This window comes from Seriola lalandi, unplaced genomic scaffold, assembly GCF_002814215.2.
Source record: "Seriola lalandi dorsalis isolate HSWRI2012SDOR001 ecotype SW California unplaced genomic scaffold, Sedor1 jcf7180002054579, whole genome shotgun sequence".
In the NCBI taxonomy this organism is placed as follows: Eukaryota; Metazoa; Chordata; class Actinopteri; order Carangiformes; family Carangidae; genus Seriola; species Seriola lalandi.
Window position 1 is genome coordinate 1,621,928 of NW_019525132.1, and position 13,878 is coordinate 1,635,805.

At 40.7% G+C, this 13,878-nt stretch overlaps 1 protein-coding gene across 1 annotated transcript in view; it reads right to left on the minus strand.

Annotated features, from left to right (window-relative positions):
* Positions 1–585: 585 nt before the first annotated feature.
* nampt1 (nicotinamide phosphoribosyltransferase 1) overlaps positions 586–13,878 on the minus strand; it is a 22,889-nt gene continuing 9,596 nt past the window's right edge. Inside the window, exons 4-11 of the mRNA XM_023418008.2 lie at positions 13,215–13,343; positions 8,871–9,029; positions 8,226–8,362; positions 5,718–5,943; positions 5,517–5,636; positions 5,282–5,422; positions 4,743–4,877; positions 586–4,561 (exon numbers count right to left, since the gene is read on the minus strand). Coding sequence (XP_023273776.1) covers positions 4,448–4,561; positions 4,743–4,877; positions 5,282–5,422; positions 5,517–5,636; positions 5,718–5,943; positions 8,226–8,362; positions 8,871–9,029; positions 13,215–13,343 — 1,161 coding nt within the window. The 3' untranslated portion in view covers positions 586–4,447. The remainder of the gene's footprint in view (positions 4,562–4,742; positions 4,878–5,281; positions 5,423–5,516; positions 5,637–5,717; positions 5,944–8,225; positions 8,363–8,870; positions 9,030–13,214; positions 13,344–13,878) is intronic.

Genomic DNA, 13,878 nt, shown 5'->3' on the forward strand with positions numbered 1-13,878 from the left:
GGCTTTCGAAGAGCTTTCAGATATTTCTTGCAGGTATTCAGTAAAAACCAGTGAGATATTAAATGTTTTTTCGACGAGTTCATAATTTCAGAGTAATTTCCAAATAATTTGCAAGAAGTTTCCTGGAAAGTAGCATGTCACTTGGTCTTAATCAGATTTAAATCAGCGCACTTCCAATGAATTCATTTCAGTTCACTCTCTAATCTAGAGAGTCTCTGAGTCAGTGCGCAGCAGCTCAGCTCAACATGCAAAAATACGTCTACAGACAAGCATGCAATTCATGGAATATGACAAATACAATTCCTAATAATGAAGCAATAATTTACTAGTGTTTACTAGGGAGCAAATCTTCCAAGGAAATTATTAGGAAATTACAGAACCATGAAATAAAGTGTATTTGAGTTTTACTTTGCTAGTTTTGTACAATTGCAGTTTCTATGTTTTCAAAAACCTGAACTCCAAGAAAGATGCAACACGGCTCTTAGAGAACCAAATATTAGTAGTTGACTGCACATAAACTGAAAGGGGCAACAATGAACAAGAGACATGACATTTTACATCAATCCTATACAAAAGTAGGCATAATAAATCAACCAGGGTGGCATCTTTAATCAGTGTATTGTTGACAATATAGCAAGTTATGTTAGTTAAAATATCAGTTGTGTTGGGAGAGAATTTGGGACAACCAACATATACATACAAGTAAAACAACAACAACATAAAGAAAAAAAAAAGTATTCACAAACACTTTTTCATCCAATACACACGAAGCATTCACACAAGACTGCACGCATGTACACGCACTCACGCTCGCGCACGCAGGCACACACACACACACACACACACACACACACACACACACACACACACACAAGAAGCTAAAAGCTTGACAGTCACAAAAAGAAGAAAAAAAAAAAACAGTCACACTGCCAGCTAGGTCAAGCAGTTTTGGATATTCTTCTGTTGGTACAAAAATGGTCATTCTGACAAAAATAATAATAATAATATTATCTGGTGTGGTCGTCTCCCTAACCTGCCCTCTCTGCTTCCAGCCAAACTAGTTGTTGTATGTACAAGTGAGAAGGCAGTATGGCCGCATCGTTCGTAAATAAGGATATTTACTTCAATATTTCTGGCAATTTTTTCTCCTTTGTCATACAAAATAAAATTTCTCTGAGGTAAGAACCGAGACAGTATCAAAATAGTAAAATCAAAATTTTGCACCCCATAATTGGAAAAGAAAAGAGGACAACTGTGTTGTTTCTCCAGAACAACTGAACAACAGATGATTTGACAGATAACAGCAGTGACGGAAACAGAACAAAAAAATAAAAGAGAATAGTGTGACATTGTTTCAGTAGTGACTAGCTGTGTTTACCAGCTTGTCTAAGATTGAGCAGGTTTGTGTGAGCCAGCAGCGAGAGATGGGAGTCAGTGACATCACAGGTTTCTTCTATGTCTAAACTAAAGACTGCTAGCTTTCTCTGACTTTTAGTGTCCATGGGGAAAGTGAATAAGGTCACTGAGGCTCTAATAGCTGCAGTCAAGCTGCTCAGTGGCAAACACTTTGTGGACTTTTAAAGCAGAGGGCAGCTCCCAGGTGAGAACGTGCGAAGCTATGAATGCGAAGCAGCAGGGGGAAGAGTGTACAGACGCACAATAAACCTTTACTTTAAAAAAGACATTCTCCGGCTACGCTAGTAACTCTGTGTGGGTGTTCTTTGAGACAAATGCTAATTTCAGCATACTAACATAGTGATATTTGGCATATTTCAGCATGTTAGCATGCTAACATTCGCTAATTAGCACTAAAGTACAGCTGAGGCAGATGAGGATGTCATTCGTTTTGCAGGTATTTGTTTATAAACTGAAGTCTAGGACAATTTAGAATTTTGACCTGATGATAATGCGCTAGATGAAGAGTTAAGGGATCACCAAAGTGAATGCTTTTTATCCTGCGGGGGAACATGAACGTCGTCACCAAATTTCACGGTAATTCATCCAGTGGTTGCTGAGATACTTCTGGACCAAAGTAGTGGACCGACCGACCGACTGACCAACACTGCTGTCCCTAGAGCAAAATGTGTCGCGTTACTGGCTGCCTTTTTATTTTACAAAAACTTAAGACAGGAGGAACACCGCATCTACTGTACACTGAAAATTTCCATCATGTTTTTTGTGATGTCACCAGCCCCTTACTCTTGCGGAAATCCCTCCAAGCACTGCAACAGAAAAAAAACCCCTCACTCTGAAAAAGGCCAACTCAGCACTGTGACCGAACGCAGGAGTGACACCCAACTGAGAGGCTCTGAATGGGAAGATAATCAACTCCAAAAGGCCATTCCATTTATACCTGGGCAATGAATCCAAACAGGAGTGCAAAGTGCCATCACTGTGCACATCCACACTTTTCCAGTGACTTCTGTGTTTCTCTGTTTCCATTTTCATGAGTTAAGGCAGTGATATTAAGGGCAATGTTTTGCTCATCAGCAACTGTGCTCCACCAGCTGCCAAAGCATGGCTGGTACATATTGCTGTCAGAAAATATTTCTGATCCTGTGTCTCACTTTTCTGCCTCGTGGTTGGTTTGACATTGCCCGAAGGGAAAAAAACAACACAAAAAACAGACTCACTAGTGTATCATCACCTGTTTGTCACACTGCTGTGTTTCCTTTCAGAACAAAAGGCCGGCAAAGTAAAAGGAAGAGTGTTCTCTATTCCCCCGATCAACAAGTACATTTGCATAAAGGAATACTACACAATCCTTTAAAGGAAGAAAGTACACACACGCACACGCGCACACACACAGATCCAATCACACACACATCAGAAACCAACATTTAACATACATTTCACCCCAGGAGCCACATATGTAATCTTTCATAAACACATAGTTAAATCATCTTCATTCCAGTGAAGAAAATTTCTGCGATGTATTTCATTTTTTTCTTTTTTTCTTTTTACATCAGCTCTTGGTCTTATACAGCAAAGACTGATTTCAAGAGCATTCACCATCATGAAGCTCCTATCCGAAATTTTTCACTCTTCCTAGTCCATTAGGAAAATCCAATCTTGTCTACTTAGTTTTGTAAAGATTTAGGGCCTCTCCAGGACTCTGTCAACACTGCATTATTGATGGAAAATGATCTTTTCTTAATTTACTCATTCATTATTTTCCACAAATTCTGGAGAATTTAGTCCAGTGGTTACACATGTGGAAACAGACCTGAATCTGGAATTCAAAAATCATTAAAAACATCACTTTGAGATTGGATAAATCTTCCCTCCATGAGCCGAATTTGGGATTTTCCTGGTACAATTGCATTTTGGATTGAGCCTTCATGATGTGAATGCACTGTGGGCAGTAGATGATCATTTATATACCTTCAGAGATGCACCAATAACATTTTATTTAGAGTAAGAGTACAAAATACTCATATAGTACTTGATAGATGTTGGCCTTTATAACTTTGGCCGTAACTACTGATTAAAAGCAAGAAAAGTGGGGAAAAATGTATTCCTTCATCATCCATAATGACGGTAAGTGTTCATGGTCTTCTCTGTTACCAACTCAAAGCAAGACAACAGCTGTTGTCAATCAGTGTTAAAGGTGCAATGCTATATACCATGATCATCCTTTGCTTCCTTCACATAAAAGACAAAGCTAAGTAGATTCAGACATGTATTTTTTTTTTCTCCAAACAGTTCTGTACACAATACACGGGGCACGGTCGTTGGTGTGAGTGTGGCTTCATATTTCTCTTTCTGTCATGACCGTTCTCGCTTTGACTCGCCATGTGTTCACTCCTCATGCGGCCGCCGGGAGCTCATTCGAAAACCCTACAATCATATCTCATTGGCTTTTGCGTCTCTGACACGTTGCCACTCATAATCTTTTACGTTGCCATGCGTCCGGCCTATCAGTGCAACACACTTATAATCACGAATACAAAAATCAATTTGGGGCAGCAGCACAGGGATGTGAAGTCACGGTTTCATCATCATAATCAAAAACTTCTCTCGCTCTACACGACTGCTATTCCTGTCGCTTACTATACCTCTCACACATTTCTCTCTCTCTCTCTCTCTCTGTCTCTCTCTCTCTCTTCCCCCTCCTCACACTCATGGGGTGTTTGCCGTTGAACAGAGGTGTGGGAGTTTTCAAAACCCCTCCCCCTCCATTATAGAACCATCCAAACAGCATTTTGGAACCGAGGGAAGTTCTGCAAATTGTCAGGGAGTGTCAGGTTTTTTTAAGGAACCTTTCAGGGGATTCTCAGGCTTCAGGGGTTTAGGGGTCTATTAGCAGTGCACGCTACCTCCACTTTCTGGGGTGATGTCGGAGGCCAACAGGTGAAGTGATAGAAGGGGGAGGTTTTTTTTTTTTTTTTTTTTTTCTGGTTGGGGGGGGTTAGGGAGGTGGGGTGGGGGATTAGTAGTGTTGCTCTCAGTGCAGCAACTCTTTAAGCTCACTCTCTTTGAGCTTTGCATTGTCTCTGACTTCATCAAATGTGTACGTCTTCACAATCTTCCCGTTCTGAAAGACTGTGTGTAGCAGGTCCTGGAGGTGAACAGAAAAACAAGTTGGGAAAGGAGTAAGTAAGGAGGAAAGTGGGGAGGCACAGCAAAAGAGAAAGAGAAAATGTGAAGGTGAGAGAACAGGCAGGTCAGTGTTGGTGAAGTGAATTCCCTTGTGTTGGACTCAAAAGCTTTGATGTGTACTACTGAGCTAATGAACTCACCACGCCATACTCCTCCAGGTCGCCCTTGCCCTCCTCCAGGGTCACAAAGTCTCCGCTCTGCGTCCGGTGCAGAGACAGTCGACCTTTCTTTGACCTCTTGTTGGGGTCTGCCACCGGGTCCTTGAACACGTTCACCTTTTCTCACAACACAGAGAACAATGTCAGATTTAAACGGAGAGGGAATTTCAAATCATGCTCTGTTACTGACAAAAAAACCCAAAACAAAACAAAACAGGAAATTCAGACAAAGTTTAAAGCCAAGTCTTGTACTTATTATGTGTCTCGCTTAAAAATAGACACCTAAAACAAGCGAAATGCACATCGAAATTAATGTGTTGGACAAAAACATGCAACGCTTAACACCCACTTGCAAACTGTTACATTACCATCATTGTTGATCATTTTTTGTGTCTTATTTAAACACCACACTGTTCCAAAAATGGTCACTAAAATTTCATAGCTGCTTTAAAAAAAAACAAAAAAAAAAAACCCAAAAAAACAAACAAAACAAAAAAAACAGAGAATGTGCCAGTCCTCACCCCCAGTCCATTAGTGACCACATAGCTGCATTTGAAGGAACAGTTGAGCAGATCTCTGGTCAGTTTCTGCAGCAGAGCCCCTCCGGAGCCGAAGGCAATGTTCTCAATGGACCACCTGTGTTGCTTCATACCCTCCACAATCTGTGGAAAAACATACACAGTCAAAACTTGTTGTCGACATAGTGTATGTAAAGATATGGTGACAGATGTAACCAAATTGTTCATGTGTCTCTACCTCTTGCAGTGTGTTGATATCAACTCCGTCTCCTTGTATGACTCTGATGTAAGGAGGGAGAACCTTAAATCCTTTAGAGTTCTCCTCTGGACAAAACTTCTTACCCAGGATCTCCAAAACCTGGTACAGAGAGGGGAGGGGTAGTCTCCTGGCTTGTTTTAAGATGCTAGTTTAAAAGCCGAGCTGGCCACATGAGCTCACCTTCAAAACAGTATCAAGAGGGTTTCCTGAGTCTGGCCGGACAACCAGCGGAGCATCTGCACTGCGCTTCTCTATCAGCCCCCGTAGGTCTTCTCCCCAGATCTTCTCACAGGCATTGTAGATGTCGTAGCTGTCGCTGACTATGGATACGGGCACACTGGGAAACTGTTTGATGATGTGCTCAAACGCATCTTTTTCATGGTCTTTTCCCCACGCTGTGATGGTACTGAGGAGAGGACGGCAGAGAAGTTATTATTTATCGCTCTATAATCATTTCTCTTCACATACAGCTGATCAAAACTATAACATAATATAGACAACATCTGTGACTGGTATTCAGGGTTTGTGCTTTTTAATACAGAATTAAACTAGTAAATAGAAAACCCGAACATTCAATCAAAATATAGAAGACAATGAGTAAGAGCTTTAACAGCAAGAAAGTGGATGGGTTGAGAGGAAACAGATAAATGAAATAAGAAAGTCAAAATACTGAAGTGGAAAGAGGTCATTCAAGTGAAAAACTCTGCAAAGTAGCAGGAACGTTAGATGAGGGGCGAGTTCCAGGGAAAACGTTCTCTCATAATAAAGACAGTCACGAGACAGCGATCAAATGATAATGCCACAGTTCACCCAGAAGAGGGCAGCGCACTCCAGGTTTTAGACCTCGATGAAACCAAACATGAGGCAAATTGTATTTCTTTGTTGAACCAACTCAGGAACAAGATGTGAAACTGTTTTTAGGCAAGGCATTAGAGCAAAGAAATCACATGTAAATAACAATTAAAGGGTTCTGAAGAGAGGGTTGAAGAGATTAGTTAATTAATTACTCAATCCACTGATACTGGGGCAAGGGCATATTATTTTTACTCTTCGCTGTGTAGCTCTAAAGACTGTTGACTAGTTGAAGGATGCATGATGACGATGATGATAATAAATGGGCTTAAGGGGAATTCAGGCCTCATAGCTAGGTGCATCATATACTGGCAAATATGTTTTATGGATCTAAATATGTTGCCTTTTACCTGCTGCCACGAAGGGTGGTGTTTGTGTCGTGACATGAAACATGAAAAGGTCAAAGTCTCACTTCAATGTTCTGTGATATCAGACACCGTCCCAATGAAATCAAGGCAACTGGAATTTTGCTTTTGGTTTCATGTACTAAAGATATAGTGCCTGTGAGACTCAAACTATGGGACTCAGATAGGTGGTATATGTCTGAATACTATTTGACAAATGGAGACAGGTGGCAGTTTCTTCACAGGACATATTTGACTATTTACTTGTCTGTAAATATTTTTTTTTTTTTTTTTTTACAGTGTTTAACATGACTTTCTATGCATCCATTTGTTTAGATTTTTCGACAGAGGGTATTTCTGTTACATTGAATTTACAGCAAACATTTGAAGTGACTCAAAGTTTTGCAGGTGACACACTTTACACTCTAAAAGCACCGCTCCCTTTTCCTTCCTTCTAAATCAAAATCAAAGTGGAATTTCACTGCGACTCCTCCCTCTGAGATGGAAACGAAACAGATTTTACGAAGGGGGCCATTGCATAACGGTTACTATGACAACTACTGCCACCATCCCATAATGCACTGGAGCGGGGAAGAAGGGTGCAGTGGAGCAGCATTAACTGCCCTGGTGGTGAGGATGAGGGAACTGTGTGTGTATGAGAACGAAAGAGAAAGAGTGTGTGTGTGTGTGTGTGTGTGTGTGTGTGTGTGTGTGTGTGTGTGTGTGTGTGTATGTCTGCCATAAAACCAGGAACATATGAGGGTATGTTCGTCACAGCGGCAGCCAATCAAAACCCTCACCTCCAGCCAGTCACAGCCTCATTCACAAACTGAGATAGATAGACCACATAATGAGTGTGAGGGTGACCAAGCTCTAATCAGACTAGCAAATTAACACTGACCTCAGCCAATTACTTGTTACACTCTCACTCAGGCTGATAATACTCCCTCCATCGACAGCTTTGGCTGATAACCAACCATTATCTGGAGCAAGTTTTCTATTTTGAAAATCAATTTGTCTTGTGGATGGAAAAAGTTTGCTTTCAAATTTGGCTCTTAGCCACAATGTGGACTATCTCACCAGAGGCAACACTGGAGATGAGTGGAGCCGAGACGTGCCTACTGTACCCCTGGTGCTTTCTGGGAATGTGTGAATACACGGCCTGTGCTCATAATTACCACTGTGCACAGGAATTCACGCTTTACACATAAGGTCTCTGCAAGCTTTGTATATCCCTTAAGAGGAGTGATGAGCACTCCAGCAGACACCCGTCTTTACTCTGAGTTCTTACATGACTGGTGTAATAATTAAAGTAGGTGGTGAACTACTGCCCTACATCACAATGAAAGCGGTGCCTCTACATCTACTGTGAAAGCCCGGAAACACTTTGCAGCTACACAGGGAGATAATCTGTCTCTTAGCACGGTCAAAGCTTCAATAGGCCACATTAAATAAATAAAACCTTGAGAGAAGTGTGTATGTGTGTATCTACCTGTGTTCTGCAGCAGGCACTGAGAAGCCTGGCACAGGGTCCTTGGTGCCGTAGTACTTCTTAATGACTCCGATGCCTGCGACCGTGTCTGTGCCCTTGAAGTTGACCAGATGGGCGGAGGCCCCGATGCCTGCAGTCTGCAAACAGGTGGGGGAGGGGTTATGAAAGATAAATAGCAAAGACCTCCCTTCCTGAATTTTTTCAATTTTGCGTATGATATTAAAAGACTGGCTGCGGTTTATTTCAAGCTACATTCAGTTGTTTGACAAAAGATCCCAACTCAAGGTACTCTTACTAGCTTTTTTCTGAGTTTTTATTCATAACACACCACAGGTGATATGGTTGAAAGCTCTGAGGAAAGCTTGTATTAGGACCATGAGTTGGCATTGTTTTGCCAAACTAGTATTTTCAAGGTCCTGGAAGTTGTATCTCCAGCAAACTTGATTTTGCTGATTAAGACCATTTGATACTGTTGAAAGCTCAGGCAAGATCTAGTAAGAGGAACTTGGGTTGAGATCAAGAATGAAATTTCAAGTACAACATTTATTTTGTTTTCAACATATTTGTTGGTGTGCTTAAAAAAAACCAAACAACAAACTTCCCAGTGTTTGAAGGGTAAGAATAGAATTCCACATATAAGTATACCTCTTGTGATGAGACGCCCCTGTAGCCAAAGTCATGTAGTTTATACTCTAGTCTCTCCAAGTTCCCAGAAGTCTCTAGGAGGTACTTGGCGAGGATCTTCTTCTGCTCTCTGGAGTTGGTGGCCACAGTGATGGGGTACCAGATCTGAACCAGGATGGTCTGATGGAAAGAGAAAGAAAGAAACAAACAAAGAGTCCAGTTCACTTCAAGTCTTTACTTTCATTTCAGAGTGTCAGTGTTTCACTGCTAAGGTTCACTTCTTCTGATTTCCCAGGTGCACGTATGATTAAAAGTGTCTCTCAGAGTGCCCCTGTAGCTCAGCTGGTAGAGTGCGTACCATTAAGGCAGCTTCCTTACTGCAGAGACACGAGTTCGAATCCAGCCTGGCCCCTCTGCTGCATGTCATCCTCTCCCTCTCTCCCCTAACTGTCCTGTATCTCCACTTTCAATATCATAATAAAGGCAAAAAAAAAAAAATTAAATCTCTCAATTCTTAGACAAAAAAGCCTCTCTGTTTTCAAAGCCTGTGAAGTCTTTAAAAAAACAAACAAACAGCAAAATTAGAAGTTAAAAGTCTCTTTACAGTACTGAACAGACCAGTGAATGTCTGGTCCAACTGTCCTGTTTTCCCAGTATTCAACAGGCACTAATATCCAAAACTAACAGGCTCAGAGGGATCAAAGAGGGTGCTCATTCACACAAGACAAACTCTGGGAAAAGTACATTCCTCGATGCCGCATGTCAACTCTGGACCAGAGTCATAGATTTCAATAAGAAAACAAGTGGCTTATCTGTACTCACCACCACCTCGGAAATTTTATGAAAACACACGATCTGCATGGTACAGCACGCGTATGTATATGTGGTGGTATGTTTTTGTCCGTACCCCTTACTAAGCAAAGGCACTATATTTGATTTTCATTTTTTCAGTATGTAAGAGTCAAACCTAAGCTGCAGTAAAACCAGATTACACATCAGAGTCTAACCATTAAATCACAGTGTCACCAGTTATTTCCGCTCCAGGACAGAGAAACCTAATACGCTGACTACTGGGTCACACTACCACATGAAACCCATATTATTATGTAATTACACTGTGTGACAGCAACATGTCATGACTCATATGAAGCTGTGTTTATAACAGGAATGACAACTAAGTGTGTGTGTGTGTGTGTGTGTGTGTGTGTGTGTGAATCCTCATTAAATAACACTCCTAAATACCAGAAGCACAGCAATGTTTCCTCCCCCTCAGGGATTGCAAAAATAGTTAACAAAAAAAAAAAAAAAAAAAAATCACATCCTTGACTTGGCCTACTAATACTATGCAGTGTGTTTTTCACCCTGTAACCCTGAGTAGGTCACATGCCTCTTCAGATGAATCATAATCTAAACCATAATATGGACTCATGTGACTACCAAGCCAAGGTTCTCTCTCTCACACACACACACACACACACTCACACATGCACACACACGCACACACACACACACAGGCAAAAGGTCATAACCTTTTTCGAGGAATCTAAAAGTCACATTTAACTGACGTCAGTCATATTATAAACCTCGAATATGACTGAAAGCACATAAGGGTGGGCCTTAGGTAAGTCTGTTTACTTTTCATGACTGACTTTCACTTGTAAAACATGAATTGTGTTTCTGTGTTCACTTTAATATTCACTTAAAATCGAAATGATTGTGGCATTTATATAATTTAAAATACAATATATGATCACCATATGACAGTTCGGGAGAGATAATATCTCTAATGGTAAAATGAGGAAGGAAGGACGGTAAAAAAAAACTCTCAGGAGGATTGTGTGTGTACACACATACACACACACACACCCAAGCACACACAAACACGCTTGCATGCCCACATAACTTCTCGGTCAACGTCCCAAATCAAAATGGAGGGAGATAAGGAAGGACAAGAGGGGTAAGAATGAGGAACGTAGGGTGAACACAACAGAAAGGAAAAAAAAGAAAAAGAAGAGAAAAGATAAAAGCCAAAGATGCAAAAAACAGGAGAACAGGATGAGAAGAAAATGACAGAAAGTAAAAAGAAAAAGGGAGAGTGAAGGAGAAAGAGAAACAGAGTTTGACCTAATGACGCAACCCAAGGACACCAGGCAGAACGCTACGGCTAATTTTACATCAGCCATGAAGAATAAGTGTGTGTATGTGTGTGTGTTCATGGATGTATTTATATCAGCTGTTGAGACTGACTAAGTGGGTGTGTATGTGTGCTGTCACAGTGCTCTTGGCTGTGGGTGACCCATGTCCAAGCAGTCCTTCATTTTACTGCTGTATTTGTCATTATAGGCGAGTGTGTGTGTATCAGATTATTGATCCAAATGCAGAAGAGAGTCAGGAACCTTCAGGCTAATTTGCTTAAAAATGTGTCTACAAGACTTATATTGTACATCATGTCAAAAGCTTTATTCCTGCATACACGGATCGAAACAATGAAAGCATATCGTTTTTGTTTAATCATATTCTAAAGAATCACTGCATGAATAATCTGTGCAAAAAGTCAAACAAGATGTTGATAAACAGGGCTGACATGGTGAACGATAAGAGAGAGCACTTCCTGCACAGGGTAAGTGAATTTAGATCTGCCGAGTCACTGCAGACAGTCTGTTCATGCAGCATTAAGTTCATGAGATGTTTCTGATCCCGGAGAGGAGTCACACTGTGCATTAGCCCAGTGTCATAAATATACCGAAGAGGCTGGAGTTCAAACTGACGACTGCTTTCTTCAAATTACTGAAATCTACTAAACCTTGATGTTTGTGTGTTATGTTTATCTGCATTGACATGACAGTGTTTGTATTCTCTGATGTCACCTGATAGAGTATGCATGTGAGGGTTAAAGACACAAGTTGGCACTGTTAGCTTAGCACAAAGGCTGGGAACAGGGGGAAACATTTAGTCTGACTTTGTCCGAAGGTAACAATATCCACCTACCAGCTCCTTTAATGCTCACTGACTAACACACTATATCTTGTTTAATTCATACAAAAATCTAAGTGTAACAACAACAATTCTCTCTGAGCAGTTGCTGGGCAACCAGCGGAGAAGAAGTTAAGGCTAAGACGTAGTTCAGCACATAACCCCCTGTAGACCAACAAATCAATGTTTTTACACTTTAAGTTTTGTGTGAATATATATATATATATATATATATATATATATGTACAGTATATATATAATGCTTAGTTGTACTTCGTGAGCTTCAGAGGTGCTGGTACACAGATTTTGTTTTCTATGGACACAGCCAGGATAGCTGTAACTGGCTGCTGGCTCCAGCGTCATATTTACTGTACAGACATAAGAGAAGTATCAATCTGCTCACCTAACTCGCCTCAGCAATAAAGCAAATTAAGCATATTTCCTAAAATGTTGAAGTATTTCTTTCATGAATAATTCAACCAGATTGCAGCCCACAAACATGACTGAATGATTGACTGATTGATTGATTGACTGAAGTGAATAAAGATGACAAACACTCTGCACTGCGTCTAGAATCATTTCAGAGATGTGATGCCTCAGGGAAAAGAACATTGGTCTGAGCAAGGGGTTGATTCAGGACTTAAATTATTTTGTCGACTACAAAAACACCACACAAGAATTGTTCCAACATCTGACTCTCTGATCTCAGCCAACCTGTATGAATCACTTTGCTGCAGTGACAGCACATCTCTGAGCGGTGATTAAGCAATAGGCCATGGCAGGACTGTAATTCAGTGGGCCTCAAGAAGAAGATGAGATAAGAAGTGCCGTTAGGCCTGCTGCCAAGCAACATAGTTTATGGATTTTTATAAAACTATTAACTCAACAATGTAATAAAAAAAGGGCATAAATATTGCTAGTATCTTTTGTCTTTAATCAATAAGAAAAACAGAGCTAACAATTAAATCCTACTGATAAGCTTTGCATTGTCGCTTTAGTAGCAATCCGAGGAGCACATTAAAGATTTAACTGTTATATGAAGGTATAGGGGCGCGAAATTTACAACTGTCTTTTACATGACAAAGCTAATCCAAAACTGGAGACTGATACCATCCATTAGTTCTGCACTTCCATAAAGTCAGGGGACTCATAAGAATAAAAAATAACAATGGTCAAAATCCAGACTTTTAGTTTGCAGTATGGGTCAAGATCCAAAAAAACAAAACACTGAATCCTACATTTCCCACAATGCATGCACACCATGGTTTGGCCTGTTAAATGCCCTTGTCTTACAAACTTCCTAAAGTAATTGACCCCAAGCTTAAAGGGACAGTAACAGAATAACACACCTGTGTCATTCTGGGCCCAGAGGACAAACAAACACCAACCTACCTCCACCCAGTTGGTGAGCCAGTAGCATTCAGGGTCCGTGCTCTCCACTGTGAACAAAACATTGCCTCGAGGAATGACACTCCCCTCTGGCACTGCCTTGATTTCAATGGGCAGGTGTCCATTGTATTTCTGTAAGCACAAACACACGCATACACAGATATCAGAATTACAATCCAGTTTACACTGTCACAGCTTCTTCTCTGTGGCTTGTAAAGAGTGTTTTTATTTTTAGCGACATGACTTAGAGGAAGGAGACTGGTGAGAGTTAACCTTCAGACATGTGCTTCACACCTGGTGCTATGTGGAAAGGCAGTGAGATTCAGCTAAATACACACACACACACACACACACACACACACACACACACACACACACACACACACACACACACACACAGAGCTCCTGCGTTTCAAACCTGGCCTGAAGCATGTTTTCCAAATCTTGTGTTGTATTTCACATTGAAATACAAAGCGTGCATTGGATGAAAGAAACTGAATCTGCAACTAGGAGATCATAGTTTATAGCATAACACATACCGCCTCCAAAGCTGAGCAACATTTGTATGCTTGATGTAGGCCTTGTGTGTGCTGGTTCATAGATTAACAACATGAAAGGCTGAGTGATTTGCAAAAAACTTAAATATAAAAAAAAAAAAAAAAAAAAA